The 15,218-nt window shown below is 42.4% G+C and overlaps 1 protein-coding gene across 2 annotated transcripts; it reads left to right on the top strand.

Moving 5' to 3' along the window:
- Positions 1 to 750: 750 nt before the first annotated feature.
- On the top strand, positions 751 to 14,966 carry CG15544 (uncharacterized protein). 2 transcript variants are annotated; one of them, NM_001276201.1, is made up of 4 exons: positions 751 to 1,412; positions 6,574 to 6,795; positions 11,227 to 12,961; positions 13,377 to 14,966. In NM_001276201.1, exons 2-4 carry the CDS (start codon positions 6,751 to 6,753, stop codon positions 14,150 to 14,152), a joined length of 2,556 nt encoding a protein of 851 aa, NP_001263130.1. In that variant the 5' UTR covers positions 751 to 1,412; positions 6,574 to 6,750; the 3' UTR covers positions 14,153 to 14,966. The 2 variants fall into 2 exon arrangements, with proteins under 2 accessions (NP_001263130.1, NP_651828.2); NM_143571.4 differs by having other exon boundaries at positions 751 to 1,397.
- The last annotated feature ends 252 nt before the right edge of the window (positions 14,967 to 15,218 follow it).

Genomic DNA, 15,218 nt, shown 5'->3' on the forward strand with positions numbered 1-15,218 from the left:
AACTATCAGTGGCTGATGGGGGGGACTTGTATTCTATTTATTTTTGTTATCAATTTCCATCTAAACGTTTCTACATGCTGACAATATCACGCTTTAAAGTTCACGCTTAGACCTTGCACCTTGGCCTGCTATACAAAATTTTTTTATTCAAAATAGCTTAACATCTATTACTTTTGTTATGGTTAAAATAAATATTGGGGACCAAATCAATTTTGCCTTGGTTCATGTCTTTGCTAATATATCATAGACACATTTTACATTTTACTTTTTATGTAAAATAATAAGCTTCGATCATGTTGAAGTAATTTAAATTGTTAATAAGTAATTAATTAAATCAGGAAAATAAAAATATGCGTGAATATTATTTTTTTTCCATATTTCCATATTTTATTCTTAAGAATATAGATAGAATCTAGATATAATTAAACTGTATAAAATTCTGGACTTAGAAATCAGCTTTGGTCAAGTGTCCACGCGACATGACTTCAAGCCATCATCAAATGTGCGAATCTTGGCGAGCACAAACTGATCGAGAGAGTCTGACTTTGGGGAGCGATTTGTTTGCTGGCGGATTTATGTTTGTACTTGCGCTTTTTGCTTCGCCTTTCGTGTTTTCGGTTTTTGCCTTGGCACTTGGCTGTGTTCTGTTGTGAATGTGGCTTAAACCTGGTGTTTGAGCCAAGTCGTACGCGACCGCTCTCGGAGCTTTTCAGCCTGGCTTCTTGGGCGACTTATCAGTTTCTGATCGCTGTGGGAATTCAGTTAATTGTGGACGCTGTAGCCAAACGGACGCATGCGCGGCGCTCGAGAGACTTTCCGAGTTTTTCCTGAATAAAATCACTACGTGTTTCTGGTCGTGAAAGTATCTTTTTCAGTTAGGCAGTGCACTCTGCAGTGGCCCCACCCTTCCCCCCTATTTCTCAAGCCTCAAGTCAAAACAGAAACGCGAGCAAACACAGCTGAAAACCTATTTAAGGACCGTTCCAAAAACCAAGGATACATTTCAAAGACCTCTTTCGATCAAGTCAGTTAAATACAGAGTTTTCAGAGTGTGTGTCTGTGTGCGTGTGCCAGTGTGTGTCTTTCAAGTGTGTGCCTTAATCCATTCAATGTAATTAAACCCAAATCAAAACAAAGTATAGTAAGTCCGCGAAACGAGCAAATACAAATACTTTTGAAAGAGCCATAAACAAATCGCAGTCTGCGAAATCCGTTCAAAGCTCGCGCCAATATTGCTCCAATTTGAGAAAACGGCTTAGCAACAATTGCATTGAACAGTCGAACACAAAAACTGAAGCCTAAAACAGCAACAACCACCCGTAAATATAGAAAGCTTAACAATCAAATCCAACAACAACGACAACGAGGGATTAAAGCCACTAACAGCTATAAATGTGGTGGGTGCATTATTGGTAAGCTCGGCGGGTTTGGTAAAAAGTAACGGTTAATAATATGCCACACAGTAAAAAAAAAGTGACGAACATTACGGATTTGCAAAGATGTGTATTTAAATTTTAACGCCACCAAATACGTGACTTTTGGAGCATCGAGAAAATAATATTTACACTGTAACTATTTAAAATATTTATTAAAGCACATTTAAATGTTTTATAATTTCTAAAAGCAAATGAAAACTGGTGTTGATTTTATTCTTCAATTTTCTGAATATAATTTTCGCATTATTATTATTAGTTATTTGAGAGAATAATTCAAAAGTAAGCTGATATCTGAAATAACGTATCTTTTTATTAGTGCTACGAAAATTTTGTCTGTGCAGGAACAAAATCGCAAAGTGTACATATAGATCGCTATACTGCCAAATGGCTAAAATTGGCCAAATCCAAAGAGTTTTTATGCGCAAACGCGTTTTTTATGTTTTTAGGATTTTCCTCCCGCTTTTTGCGAATTTTTTTTTTGTTGGTTTTCGTTTGTTTTGCACTCGGTTTGTTACTCAAATTTTTTGCTGCTGAGTTTTAATTTTTGTTACAGTTTTTTCTGCATTTTGGTAGAGTTTTTTGTGCTTGGTCTACTGCCTTGCTCAACGAGCGGCTTTGTTATTGTTATTGTTTTTGTTTTCGATTTGGCCACAAAGTGGATTTGTCTTCATGCCGTGGAAATCTGGCGGAAAGGCGGTGGGCAGAGGGCGGTGGGCGGTGCCGGTTGGGAGATATGTCGGCCAGTCGCCTCAAGGTCACGGATGAAAGTCTATCGGTGTGAGTCAGTCAATTGGCATGCAAGTGCATTAGTGTTTGGGTTTTGAAATCACACAAAAAAAAAAAAAACGACGGAAAGACCGAATGAAAGAGCATTTGTTTCTTTTGTCCGGCTCGAATTCGAATTCCCGATTTTTAATGGACGGGCGTGGATTAAGGCATTAATTTATTTCGCAGGCAGATTCATATCTCTCATTCGCGCGATCGACAAACGAGACTTTAATGGTCCCCATACATACATATGTATGTATGTATGTAGCTCATTAGTTTAGACGCCCTGCTTATTCCGAACTTACCGAAATAATTAACGGTTCGCTTGTAATTGGGCGTTGATTTAGTGACCCACTGTCCCAGCTGGCCATTCGGATTCAAAGTCCGAAAAAAAAAAACAGAAATAAATCGCCGTGGAGTGAATTAATTTCAGATTTGTCAGATTGAAAGTACGCTGCCAGCTGAATGCCAAGGAAAAGCTTGAATATCCATCCAAGGGCAGTAATTGTGTGCAATGGATTGTTTGAAGGAAAATTTATGGCAGCAATTTAGCGGCATAATTTACAGTCTTATTTTCAATGGACCCAGTGCTGAAACAATACAATTCGATCGAGATTATGATTGAATTTGTATTCAATTAATGAAATCATAACAGGGAGACCACAACACGTCTGTAAACCAACCATTCCAATTGCCAAATTGCTTCAAATTAGAACACATTCGACAAACGAGGTGCTTGGATTAATAACTAAACACAAATGACCGCATAAACAAAAGAGCTAAATCTTATTTGATTTTATTGACCATACGAGTAATGAATTAATCAATTTTATAACAAATTTTTACATATACTTTTTATTCAAAACGTCGGTTTTCAAGTGGGAAATTCAATTAGATAGATTTCCACTTTGAATACTTTTTACTTCCTGTATGCATTCAAAGAAAACCAAACTCCTGGCGATCATTATTTAATGACTCCATCAAGTTTTTGTGTTTTATTTGCAATAACCAAGCGAAGTACTTGCAATCGCCATTAAGTAAACACTGATGTCATTACGCTAAGTTTTCGTAGCCTCAACTCGACCCTTAATCAATCAGATAGTCATATCGATAATGTCTATAATCTAATGGCCCCCACATTCTGAGCCAGATTGCAAAAGTGGAAGCGTTGCCAAACCGTTCAACATTTTTGCAACAAAATTATTATTAAGAGCGTAATTGCACCGCAAACTGCCTGCAGTAGTCGCTGAGCTTTGGCCAAAACAATTAAAGGCTGCAAAAAGTTAAATTAACAAATTATATGCTGCGGCTGAGTAAAACGAAACCAGCGGCAAAACGCTGACAAAACGCCTCAAAGTCGCGCGACCTGCGACAGATAAACAAACAGGTTGGGATTGCACTGTTTTGGCCACATTTTTAGTTTTGGTCACAACAACAATGCGATGACAAATGGCCAAAAGGAGTGCGGTGTGTGGAGTGCAATAAACTCTTCGAAATTCCATGGAAACATAAACACAAACAGAAAACGCTCCAATTAGAGCTCACTCGAATGTCTTGTGTGACTTTGGCAGAGTTTTGGGCTTTGCATTGACTTTGTGATTGCTTTTTATACCCTTGAAGAGGGTTGTTTCATTTGTGCCATCGTGAACTTGTTTTGTTCAATTAAAGAGCTTATTTAAATGTTCTAGCTTAGGTATGCCCTTTTCAAAGTATTTTATTTTTCTTACTCTTTATCGAGACAAATTGCAAGGCAGAAATATATTAATGCTGTTGAAAATATAGCGCATACGACGTGTGGCCTCTCCCTTCTTTTGCCTTTCGGCTTTGAGCCTGTCCGTCCCTCAACTCAACGGAATTCAACTCAAGTCAACCGAACTGAACTCGAATCAACTCCACTTCGATTGTTAATGAATTGCAACCGTGGTGCGACGTTTTCTGAGATTGCGAATGTTTGACAATTTGTCACAGGGTCCAACACTTGTCTCGTCCCCGTCTGAATCTCAATCTGTTTCTGTTTCTGGATCTGAATCGGAATCGGAATCTGAATTCGAATCGGAGTGAATTGCGGGTGCGGGCCACGTTTGTCCATTTGTTACACATTTTCATTTGATTTCGCCTTTTGTTTGTTTTGTGTCATTTGTACGACTATGTATTGTGTGTGTACTTAGTGGCAATTTATTTGCCATTACCTTTTGCCCGCAGTGTTCACTTCTGGTTTTAAATCAAGTTTATTAACCGGAATCTGTCAGTCGCCCATTGTCCACCGTCCTCACCTCGCCGATCTGCGATCTGCCAGTTCCTCGGGCTCTCGTTTTCAGGGCGTATCCATAACTATCGATTAGCATTCTAATTTATATACTAACTGACCGAGAGTGCGAGTGTGGCACAAATTTAGTAACGCCAATGGCCATTCACGAGTGCGATTATTCCATTAAGATTTCAAGACCAAGCTGCGGTTGCTGCACTACCAAAGAAGGCAGATTAATAATTGCAGAGAATAAATTGATGCAGAATTATTTTGGACACATTTGATTTACAACTAGTTACATCGGACATCAGTTTGATTGTTCTGCAAAGTTTATAATGGTCCGAACCCAACTCCATTGCTCTATCACAAGGCAGACTATAATTGCGAATCCATCATTAAAATATATATATTTTTTATAGATCTTCCAAGTTACCAACGACTAGTTCCAAAGCCCGAAAACTTGTTTCTATCTAAATATATTATTACCAAGAACAAACTTAATTGCGATTATACAAGTATATTCTATAGGCAAAGAGTATTCCAAGTTCATTGATTTCCCATATTCCCCTGCAGTGGTTTTTGGCCTTAACCCAAGTGGTCGCAGCAGAGATACCTGCTCCCAGCAAAAGCCAGAACTAGAACATATTCCGATTCCGATTCCTATGACAAGTGGGTGCAGCTTTAGTTATAGTAGTTATAGACTAGTTGCAATTTAGAGACGCTAAATTGTGGATAATGAATGTGTGAACAAAACGGCGAACGTCAGAACTTTTACTTTTCTATGGGCTTAACAACTGACTTGAAAGGCCAAGGAACTTACAGAGTAACCTAATGATGAACATCTGCCAACAGGGCAGCAAAAAAAAATGACAGAGAATAAAAGAAATTAGGATGACGTCAGAGCGAAGGCTACGAATAGAGCAGAACCGCACCGAACAGAATAAAATATAATAGATGCCGGCTTAAATGGGAGGTTCTGGCATTTCCATATGACTTTGGCTAATTAATGACCCCTCACTTGGCTAAGAACGAAACTTGAAAACTTTCGTTTTTAATGAGATGCCTGCTCGCCATAAACATATTTGTTTTCCCCGCAGAATTCCTCAGTAATTAAATGCTGTCTGGTAAAAAAAAAAAAAACGAACTTTAAAATATCTATAGAGGGCCATGAGTAATTATATGGCCTGTGAAGAAGGCTTGATAAGAATTAGAACTGGTTTTCGTCTTTCTCTGTCTTTCTTTCGGCATTTGTCTAGCCTTAGTTTTTTGCCAAAAAAAAATATGATTTTTTATGAATTTGACTTTGGCTGGAGTTTAATTACGTGGTCTCCGAGTGGCGGAAATGCCTGAGAACGGTTAATTAAATTATGCCTGGCCAAATCAAACTCATCACCGTGGATTTCAGCCATCGATTGCAGCAGCTCCGGCCAAATCTCGGTACCCACTTCAATGGTACATGCCAATTGCTGGCAACAAAAAGCTATCAAAATACCTTGCCATTAATTATAAATATGTTGAAACTGCAACAGACGACTGAGCATCTGTCTGGGCTATGGATTTTTGGTTTTGGGCTTGGCTTTTGGCTCTCGACTCCGCTTTTTTTTCTGGCCAGACTCTGCAACTTGTTGGACGCTTCTTGAAGTTGCCAGTTGTTAGTTTGTGTGGCCAACCTGCTGCCAATACAAGTTCAATGATTCTTCTACACCCAAAAAAAAAAGAATTCAAGCCCTAAAAAGTCTTTGAACTTGGTAAGTAAACAAAGAAGCAGAAGGTGGTTAAGGTGAGTAACTATTAATAGTTACTAATTAAATTCAAAAATAAATATATATATGTGCATTTTAATTCACAACTTTTCGCTAAGTGCATTGAACTAACTGCGGAATACGCCGAGAATCTTGGAACTAGTTGCAAGTGCTTGCAACTCTCGGCGATTTCTGGTGTGAAATGCACCTTGACATTTGGCTTGGATTTTTCCCATGGCTTATCGATCGAACGCAATGAATTTGTTCTCGTCGCTCGATTTGTTATACGTTTGCCAAGTATTTTTAATGGGAGATAATTTTGGTGCCTTCTTTACTACCTCGCTGGCTAATTACCACTTTTTGTCCTCCCTAATTGCAGCCATTAACCAAATCCCCAGAGACAGTGGCCAGAATGATCGCAGAGCAGCTGGTGGTCAAAAGAGGCCCCATGATTCACTGAGGAGCCCCAGGAAAGCGATCCCCATTAAGCACCGAGAACAAAAGAAGCATTAAGCGCTTGATTAACTGGTGGACAGGTGGACTAACCGAAAGCGGAATGGCACACTTTTGCTGGCTCCTTAAATTCGGTTTCTTGCTGCTGGTAAGTGTCGCATTAAGTTGGTTGGTTCACTTCTTTATGGCCAGGTGCTCGCAGAATTCCAGGTAACTTGCTCAGATTTGGTCAAATAAACGCTTAAGTTCAAGGCTACGATTTGGCCACCTTAGCTACCAAACAAACTAGTTTACACTCCATTCCAAGCACTTCCAAAAGTGGTTAGTAATTGTCTTTATGGTATGTAATTCCAAAATAGTTTGGGTGCTGTTAAAAACAACAAAAAAAAAATATCTGGCATTAACTGCTAGAAGCTGTGATAAATTGAAAAAAGCATTTCAAAAGCAAACAATAAACTGATTTTCATTTCAACACAGTCGAAAGCAATCAATCAATTTATCTGATCTTCAACTTGGAAAGTTTCGTCCTCCTTCCCCACGACTTCGACTTCGATTTAACAATCCAACGAAACTGATTCAAATGGCATCGTTCGAAAACTTTAAACTCCAATTGAGACCTCATCTTTATGGCCAGCAATTCCCAGGCACAAAAATGCAATTGCCAAATGCATTCACATGGGGTGCACCATTAGCTTGGCCAATGCGTTTTGAAAAATGGTTTAATGGTGCGATCGCACTCCATTTGTTTGCCGACTTCGGTTTTATTAGCCCAAATCATCCATAATTCTGCTGACTGCTTGGCCAGCAAATGCATTTTGGAATTAATTTTTACCACACACTCGCGTTTCTGTCTGGCCGGCTCTTTATTGACTGCTCATTAGACAGACCAAGTTGATTGTGAGTAATGTGGAGCGGAGTAAGCCAAACTAAAGCCGAGTAAACTAAATAATTGCACGCGATTTAACTGCAGTCGGTAACCACTATACTCAGAGAAAAGATGGCAATTAAATATATTTTATGTGATAAATAATTAAATATTATAGATCTGCATGTGTGTAATCCCTATAACGATTGCAGGTGTACTTAAGATAATGGTATTTTAATTATTTTTGTTCAAATTTTATTTGCAGTTATTGCATAATAACATATTCCTTTTTAGTTAACAGTTATGAAATGTTATTACCTACTTAGGGATTTAACACTATGACCTTTTCGTTTATTACTTGGGAATACTTAAAAATTATATTTCCAATTAAATTTCATCTTGACGGTTTCATTTGCGAAGTGAGAACTGTCCGATAAAATTAATTACACATTTTTTTGCGAGTGTTTGCTTGCAACTGACGTTTGGAGTGCCTCTGTTTTGTGGCTCCAACTGTTGCTCTGTTTGCGGCTAAAACTCAGACTCTGTCTTTTGGCCATTCAAAGGCGATGACTACGGCAATTTGCAAATTATGCTCAGCGGGGCAGGGAGTGGTGCAGCATTGTCAGTGGTGCAACTACATTCTAAACTTGGATTTTCTAGTCGATTATAAGCCATTATTAACCCACCGAGGCACATCCGAGTCTTGGGTTACACGAGTATTCATCAAATAAACGGTTTTATTTATGGCTTTAAGTTACTCCTAAACGATCTGGGGACAGCATGGGTTAATTTCCCACACGAAATGTGTTTTCGGTCTGTGTCTCTGCGGTGTAATTAATAAATGTATGTTATTGTGCCACAGCCCAAGTTGATAGCTGCAATTTGGATCGACTCGAATGCGAACTGGAGTCCGATTCTTATTCCGCCCCAACTTGTGGCATTGAGCATTGTGGCCCTAATGTGGGCTGCACTTGGCTGGGAGGTCGATAGACCGATAGGAACACTCAGGAAAATAAAGATTGTAAAGGAAAATACATCTTGATTAAATGGACTTTTATTTTTCCCCTCAGTTTTCTTAGTGCATAAACCTCCGCTGGCATTAGCTTGTAATATATTGTGCACACAATGTGTTCCCCAGCTGACGACAGCGGGTGGTGGCTAAGACCGGCGAATGTCTGATGTCTGCTACCAGAGATTAGACTTTGGCCTGGCCAGTTTAGGCTGGGCTTGTGGGGAAAATGGACCCGCTGACACATTCACTTGGCCACCGACTGTTTTGGCTGCAAATTGCAACGGTGGCTGCTCCTTTGAAAACCGCCCACTTCTAGCACAAAATGCCCGCGGACACCACTCGAAATAGGCAGAAATGCCAGAAATGGGGGGTTACATGACTTTTTCCGCATTCGATACCGTAGTTCGTGGCCTGAGTCACTGGCCCCTCTCCAAATCCTGTTTACACAGGCACCCAAGTGTGTATGATCCCATATCAATCAAATTACTTCCGAAATTTGCATAACACAAACATGATTTCAATCTGTCAACCCGTGGCGTTTGTGTAGTGTCAAGCGTAAAAACTGAAATCACGACGATTGTGGCTAATTAAAGCATCGGGTATCGAGTATTGGGTATCGAATGGCAGCATCAGCGGCACTTGAAAGTCAATCGAGTGGGCCAAATGATCCTAATAAAGAGAGCGCTCATTAAGGCGTGATTATTGCTTAATTGTTTGCTGGCTATTCATGCGCACACAAGGCGGATACGTGATATTCTGAAAGTTGACTTTTTTTGACACTTCCGCTAAGTTGACAGCCGTGAAAATTGTCGCCAAAACGCGACAATCGAATGATAAATGGTCCACTTCAGCAGGCAAAGTGGAAAAGAATGTCGAAACAGGATTAGCTACCTGATAAATCAATCAAGATTAATAATTGCTTATCACTTTTGCGCTGGTTGAAGGAACCCAAACCCGATTCCAAACCCGAAACCATTACCCAATTCATTCATTAAACTGGAGCACGTCACTGACCAGGCGTTTTAAATAACCCCACAATGGAAAGGAATTCGCATTGTTCCAGTTCCAGCTTGGTATTTTTAGAACGTTTTTTTCTTTGTCTTTGGGCGAAACCAAATAGTTGGCCCTTTTGTAATTGTCACTCGGATAATTCGCTCCCTGGGCCGTTGATTTAGTGTCAATGCTAACTGTCGCTTTTCCATTTTCCATTCAACGCCCGCGGTCGGTTACTTCTGCAATTTTAGACATAAAAGGCAAGGCGACCCGCCGGATGACTAACCGATCTGGAGATATAGTATTATAGTAACTGGTTGGTCAGTCAGTCGGTTGGTTAGGCTGTTCGGTTGGTGGGTAACTTTAGCACATGTGCGAAGGTGTTCGCTCAAATCTGCTCTAGAAAATGCTCGGCGACAGGCGCCCACTGCACTGCCGGATGTTGTTATTGTTCTTGCTCAGGGGAATAAACACACACGTTAGGGGAAAAAATTGAATTTACCTATAAGCAGACTGAATAATTATGCTATTATGTTCGCGGCTGCGATCGATTTCCATTAATATTCGATTAAATTTTCGCCATTTTTCATTGTTTTCAATTTGCGCCTTTCGAATTCGCGTCAATGGATCAAAAGTGTTGGCTAGTAAATGATCTGCCTCGTTGCAATTAGCAATGCTAATACTTATGGCGATCGATAAATATCCATAAATATGTTTTATTAGCTCGCTTTGATCGTCGGGTCGTTTGGCAGGGCGAGTTCGTGCCCTAAGTCTTTTGTTTATGCGGTGGGTGTGTGTGCTGATAACAATTTATGGCCGATCTTTGGCCATGAATTTGCACTGGAGTGTTTTGAATAGTGTTATGCCAAAGATGTGGACGTAGATAGCCAAACTACTAAACCAATTTAATGGTGCATTAAATGTAAATTGATGGTGTGTTTTAACGTAATGATCGTGTTTTATTTTCCTAAATGTAAGCATTAGTCATCGAAAGGGATAAAACCAAAATGCGACCTGATTCCCAGAAAAAATGGCCCCTCAGTTAGGTTGTGAAATTGACTTCCTCAACAGCAAACAAGTTTATAAATCCCGAGATGAGTCAATGAAATGCATGCAAATCGGTAGGAACATAAATATCTTAATGACACACTGAGTGACACTTTGACCTGCATCGTTTAACTATTGATTCCATTTTCCACTCGAGCGATCGGCTGCCATTTGCCCATTGGACAATCAATAATTCACTACTCGGACTGTTTACTCGTTCGATGGGTGTTTTCGCTACCTTACGCCACCCACTTGAGCACTTGCAACGCGGTTAATTATTCGCCACTTGACTAGGGACTCCACAGTAACATGCGCCACTTCAAACGGCGCACCGCAGCATTCCTCTGATGTCTTAATAGACCAGCCGCATTATTATTCAAATGCCAATGAGTTAAAGTCCAGATCTCGGTCGCCCATTGCATGACTTTTGCATATTTGCTAGCGACGTGAAGACATAACTCAGCTTATGTGGATCGATACGCAAATTTATAAATAGATCGCTGAGATAAGCTCAATATGTGGTCATTCCCCACTGCAATTGGAAGAAATATGATTAAGATTTCTTTTGAAATTACCCGTTTCCAAGTGTCGATGTTCTCACCACCGATTGCATTTAAGTAATGTCGAGCATAACTAACACTCCTTTATCTTTGACATTTCAGATGTTGTCCGGCTGCCGGACGCGCCCAGCCCCCTTTCCAGGTGGCAGGCAGAGTGAGCTCATCGCGGGCAACGAGTTCCTCAAGCTGTTCCTCGATCATGATGACCAGCAACGAAGTCTCCACAGCGGTGAACAGGATTTCGGGGGCATGGCAGAATCACCATCGTCGTCCCCGCATCCTCACCAGAGAGCAGCCACCGGAAGAAGCCTGGATCTCAGCAGGAACAGCTATAGGAACTCCCTGACATCCGGAAACTCGCAGACCGAGGATCCATCCGACTCCAAGCAGGTGGTGAAGCTGGTGACCTCAGGAAGTAAAATAGTGTTCCTCGAAGATGTCCCTAATAAATTGAAAGGAAAGTCCAGTGACGAGGTCAAAGTAGTGGCCGTTAGTGTGAGTTCCTCCAGCAAAAGAGGCCCTTCGAGAAGCAGTGTTTCTGGCGTCACAGGAATGGGTTCTGACTTTGTGAACCGGTCTCATAAAAGTGAACTTTCGATTGAGGAAACGGAGCCCAGATTGGCGGCGGAGTCCATGGACAGCGATGTGGATTCCTTGAACAGCGCCTCCAATATACAAAGTGTACTGGCTGCTCCTTTGCTGGCAGCTTCCTCTACGCATTCCTTTTTAAAAAACCAAAGTGAGGTGACTGAAGAGGAAGGCGGTGTGGGAACCGCAGCTGGTGCGGGTTTACCTTTTCAAACGGTGATATACCATGACACCAAACAGGGAAGAGGACCTCAGTCGAGGTCAATATCCTATAGTTCCATCTCCCAAAATGTGGAGGACTTGCAAACCTGGCAGCAGTCGAAAAGTGGCATTTTGGCGGAGGCCCAGAGAAATGTAAGTGAGAGCTTGAAACATGCGCACTCGTCAGAACCAGCCAAGTTCTACTCAGTACCATCGAAAATGTACAGTGTGCCGAGTAAGTTTTACTCAGAACCAGCTCGGGTGTATTCAGAACCCGCTAAAATGTATGGACAGCCGGAGAAGGTGTACTCAGAACCGTCGAAAGTCTACGGACAGCCCTCCAAGTTTTATTCGGAGCCAGCGAAAGTGTACTCGCAACCCTCGAAGGTTTACGGTGAACCGGCTAAGACGTACTGGCCACAAACACTGACCACAACGGCAGCAACACCACTGGGTAGCACCACCTCGTCCTCCCCATCCTCCACCAGCACTTCCGAGAAACCGCCACTGGCAGCCACCACCTTTGTGCCACTGCGATCCAGACCAAGACCTGCGATTGTCTCGCGCATCGCTTTTGGCGAGGCCCAGAGCACAAGCACCACGACAGCAGCCACACCGAGCAGCACGGCAGCAACATCCAGCGGCACGGCGGCTACAGTGGCCAGCAGGGTCACCACAGTGAAGCCACCTAGAAGCAGCACCTCATCCAGCATCAGGCCAACCACTTGGCAGCACCATTATCACAGCTACAGCCACCAGCCACAGCCGGCCCATCCAACTCGCAGAGTACTCTTCAATTTGGATAAATTGCCTTATGATTTATTGAATGCACCGCAGCCGCATCCATTGGATCCAATTTTATCGAAGCACTCAAGTCCGAGCCACTACCACCAGCAACATCAGTCGCAGCAGAAGCAGCCACATCTGCAGCAACACGAACTGCAACAGCATCAGCAACAGCCAAGTCCATGCTGGGAGCAACAACGTCAGCATTCATCACCGCCGCATCAACATTCTAATCAAAATGCCAAAGGATTGCCCAATAGAGGTGAGTCCAAGTCGGAGTCGCGGATCTGAATCTGGTTAAACAAATTACACTGTGCAGCAGGGCGAGTGTTGCAATGCATAAATTAAACAGATCAATTTTCTGGGCCCATCAGGTTTAATCGTATATCATTTATAACGACCTGCTTGGCTGGATGATTATGTTTCACTTAGGGAGTATCCAGCGATTCGTTTGCAGAGTAAAGACAGCCGGTATCGATTGAGGTTCTATTAAAGATCATTACTCATTATTCATTCGTGTGACATTACTGGAGTAATTTTTAGGAAGTACTCCAACCAGTTAGTTGCCCAGTGTACTTATGACAGACAGCGACAACGCAGGGGTTTAACCACTTGAACCCCGGCCAACTAATCTTGAACTTATCAAACATCATCTTTTGTTGCATCTCGCCCCGCAGATCTAGTCAAGTGTGTTTCCAAATTTGCACACCAACATGGAGCAGCGGCGTCCGCGGTGGACCCATCGCCGCCATCATCTTCGGGGTCAGGCGGTGGCTATTCGTACAGCTCCAGCTCGTCATCCTCTTCCTCCTCATCTTCGGCCACCTCGTCGGCGAAGCAGCAGCCGCATCTGCAGCACCAGCAGATGCAGCACTTCACCACCGAACGCCCCGAGCTCTACACTCCGACCTCCGAGCAGAATTACGAAATTGAGGAGTCCGTTAGTGTTATGACAAACGGACGAGCCCATGGACCGCAGGGCGGTGCAGGTGGTGGTGGTGGTGGTGGTGGCGTTGCAGGGAGTGCTGCTGCCGGCGGTGGGGCAGTGGGGCAAATCACAACGCCAGCCAGTCCAGTGCCCCAATCGAGCACCACCGCCAGCCCAAGTCGTGGCATCAACAGAGGACGTGGTTCGGTGGTTTACAATGCAAATGCCAACGATTACTCGGATGGCGACGACGATGGCGATGCGGACGGGGACGCGGGATCAGAGGGCCAGGGAGGCACCGACGCGGCCTCCGATGACGAAGACAAAGTCGCCTATGTGGTCGAGGGACGCAACTACCGAAAGTACCGGGTCGAGGAGAAGACCGACGACGGCTTCATCGTCGGCGAGTACGGAGTGGTGGACCACAACGATGGAAACCTGTGGGGAGTGCGTTACACCGCCGACTCCACCATCAATCGCAGTCTGATACAGAAGGCGTTGCTCACGTTTCTGAAGCTCAAGTAGGGGCCAAATGGTCAGGCTCCACTCGGGAAAGCACTCGAAGTGGAGGGAAAGGGAAAGTCGCCAGTATACAGGGAAATCTTTGGAAAGTACAGGGATGCTTAGGAAATCACTAATAAAGACAGACCGTTTTGGGACTTACATTTTTTATTGTGAATGTATATTACTCCTTAACGAAAAGGTCTAAATCGTTAAAAATATTGGAATTACTAGAAATATTAATGCCGTGTTAAGTTAAGCGAGAACTAGCAAGCAATTATATGCTAAGAAACCTATCTGGCTGATTAAGTTTTACATTTTATAAGTTGTAAACGTTAATATTAGTTATAGAACAAATAAAAAGCAGTTATATGGCGACTTTCCCAATTCATATCGGTGATTTCCCGAGTGTCAAAACACAAGAACCCCGCACTTTCCCACTGAAGAGACAGCTGCAAAGGCATTCACATGTGATCCAAGTCGTATTGTAGTTAGCTTAGACAACCTAAACCTAGATAGATAAACCTAGATAGATGTACCCTAGAACTTAGCCACTAGTTGAGTTCCCACGAGATCAGTGTGTGTGTTTAGTCAGTAAACGAATTTTGTTTAATGTTTAGTTAATGTTTTAATTAATTTATTGTAGTTGTTGGTATTGTAATTGTAATCTCAAATCCGAGCCTAATTTATTCAGCCGACCAGCACACCCGAAATTGCGCAGAACTAGCAACTTGCCATAAAATCCGAGCACCTACCAGCATTAAGAACGAGCGAAAACTATCCTAATTAGAGCATTAAGTGATTTGTGTAGTGAAATAAACTAAATTCCATTGAGACTAAACCACAGTTGTGCATTACCCATTAATCTCGCAGCGGGCGGGGATCGGAACGAATGTGATTGGGAAACAGGTTGTCATGGGGGCAGCAGCTCCTCCGATCCGCAAAGTAAATAGCCACTTAAAATTGATTAAAAACATGCAGCCTGCGGCGCGGCGGAGGGAGTCGTTTTTCTGGACAATATCATTAAAATTTAATTGATATGAACAAGTGACAAAGCAGCAGCAGGACAGCTGACGCCAAGAATTCGCAG

The sequence above is a fragment of the Drosophila melanogaster genome, chromosome 3R (assembly GCF_000001215.4).
Source record: "Drosophila melanogaster chromosome 3R".
NCBI lineage: Eukaryota > Metazoa > Arthropoda > Insecta > Diptera > Drosophilidae > Drosophila > Drosophila melanogaster.

Bases quoted from the DNA above. Each gene is read 5' to 3' on its own strand.
- CG15544 (NM_001276201.1), top strand. From the start codon at position 6,751: ATGGCACACTTTTGCTGGCTCCTTAAATTCGGTTTCTTGCTGCTG. The intron at 6,796-11,226 runs GTAAGTGTCGCA...TTGACATTTCAG, and splicing joins AATTCGGTTTCTTGCTGCTG to ATGTTGTCCGGCTGCCGGAC. The intron at 12,962-13,376 runs GTGAGTCCAAGT...CTCGCCCCGCAG, and splicing joins CAAAGGATTGCCCAATAGAG to ATCTAGTCAAGTGTGTTTCC.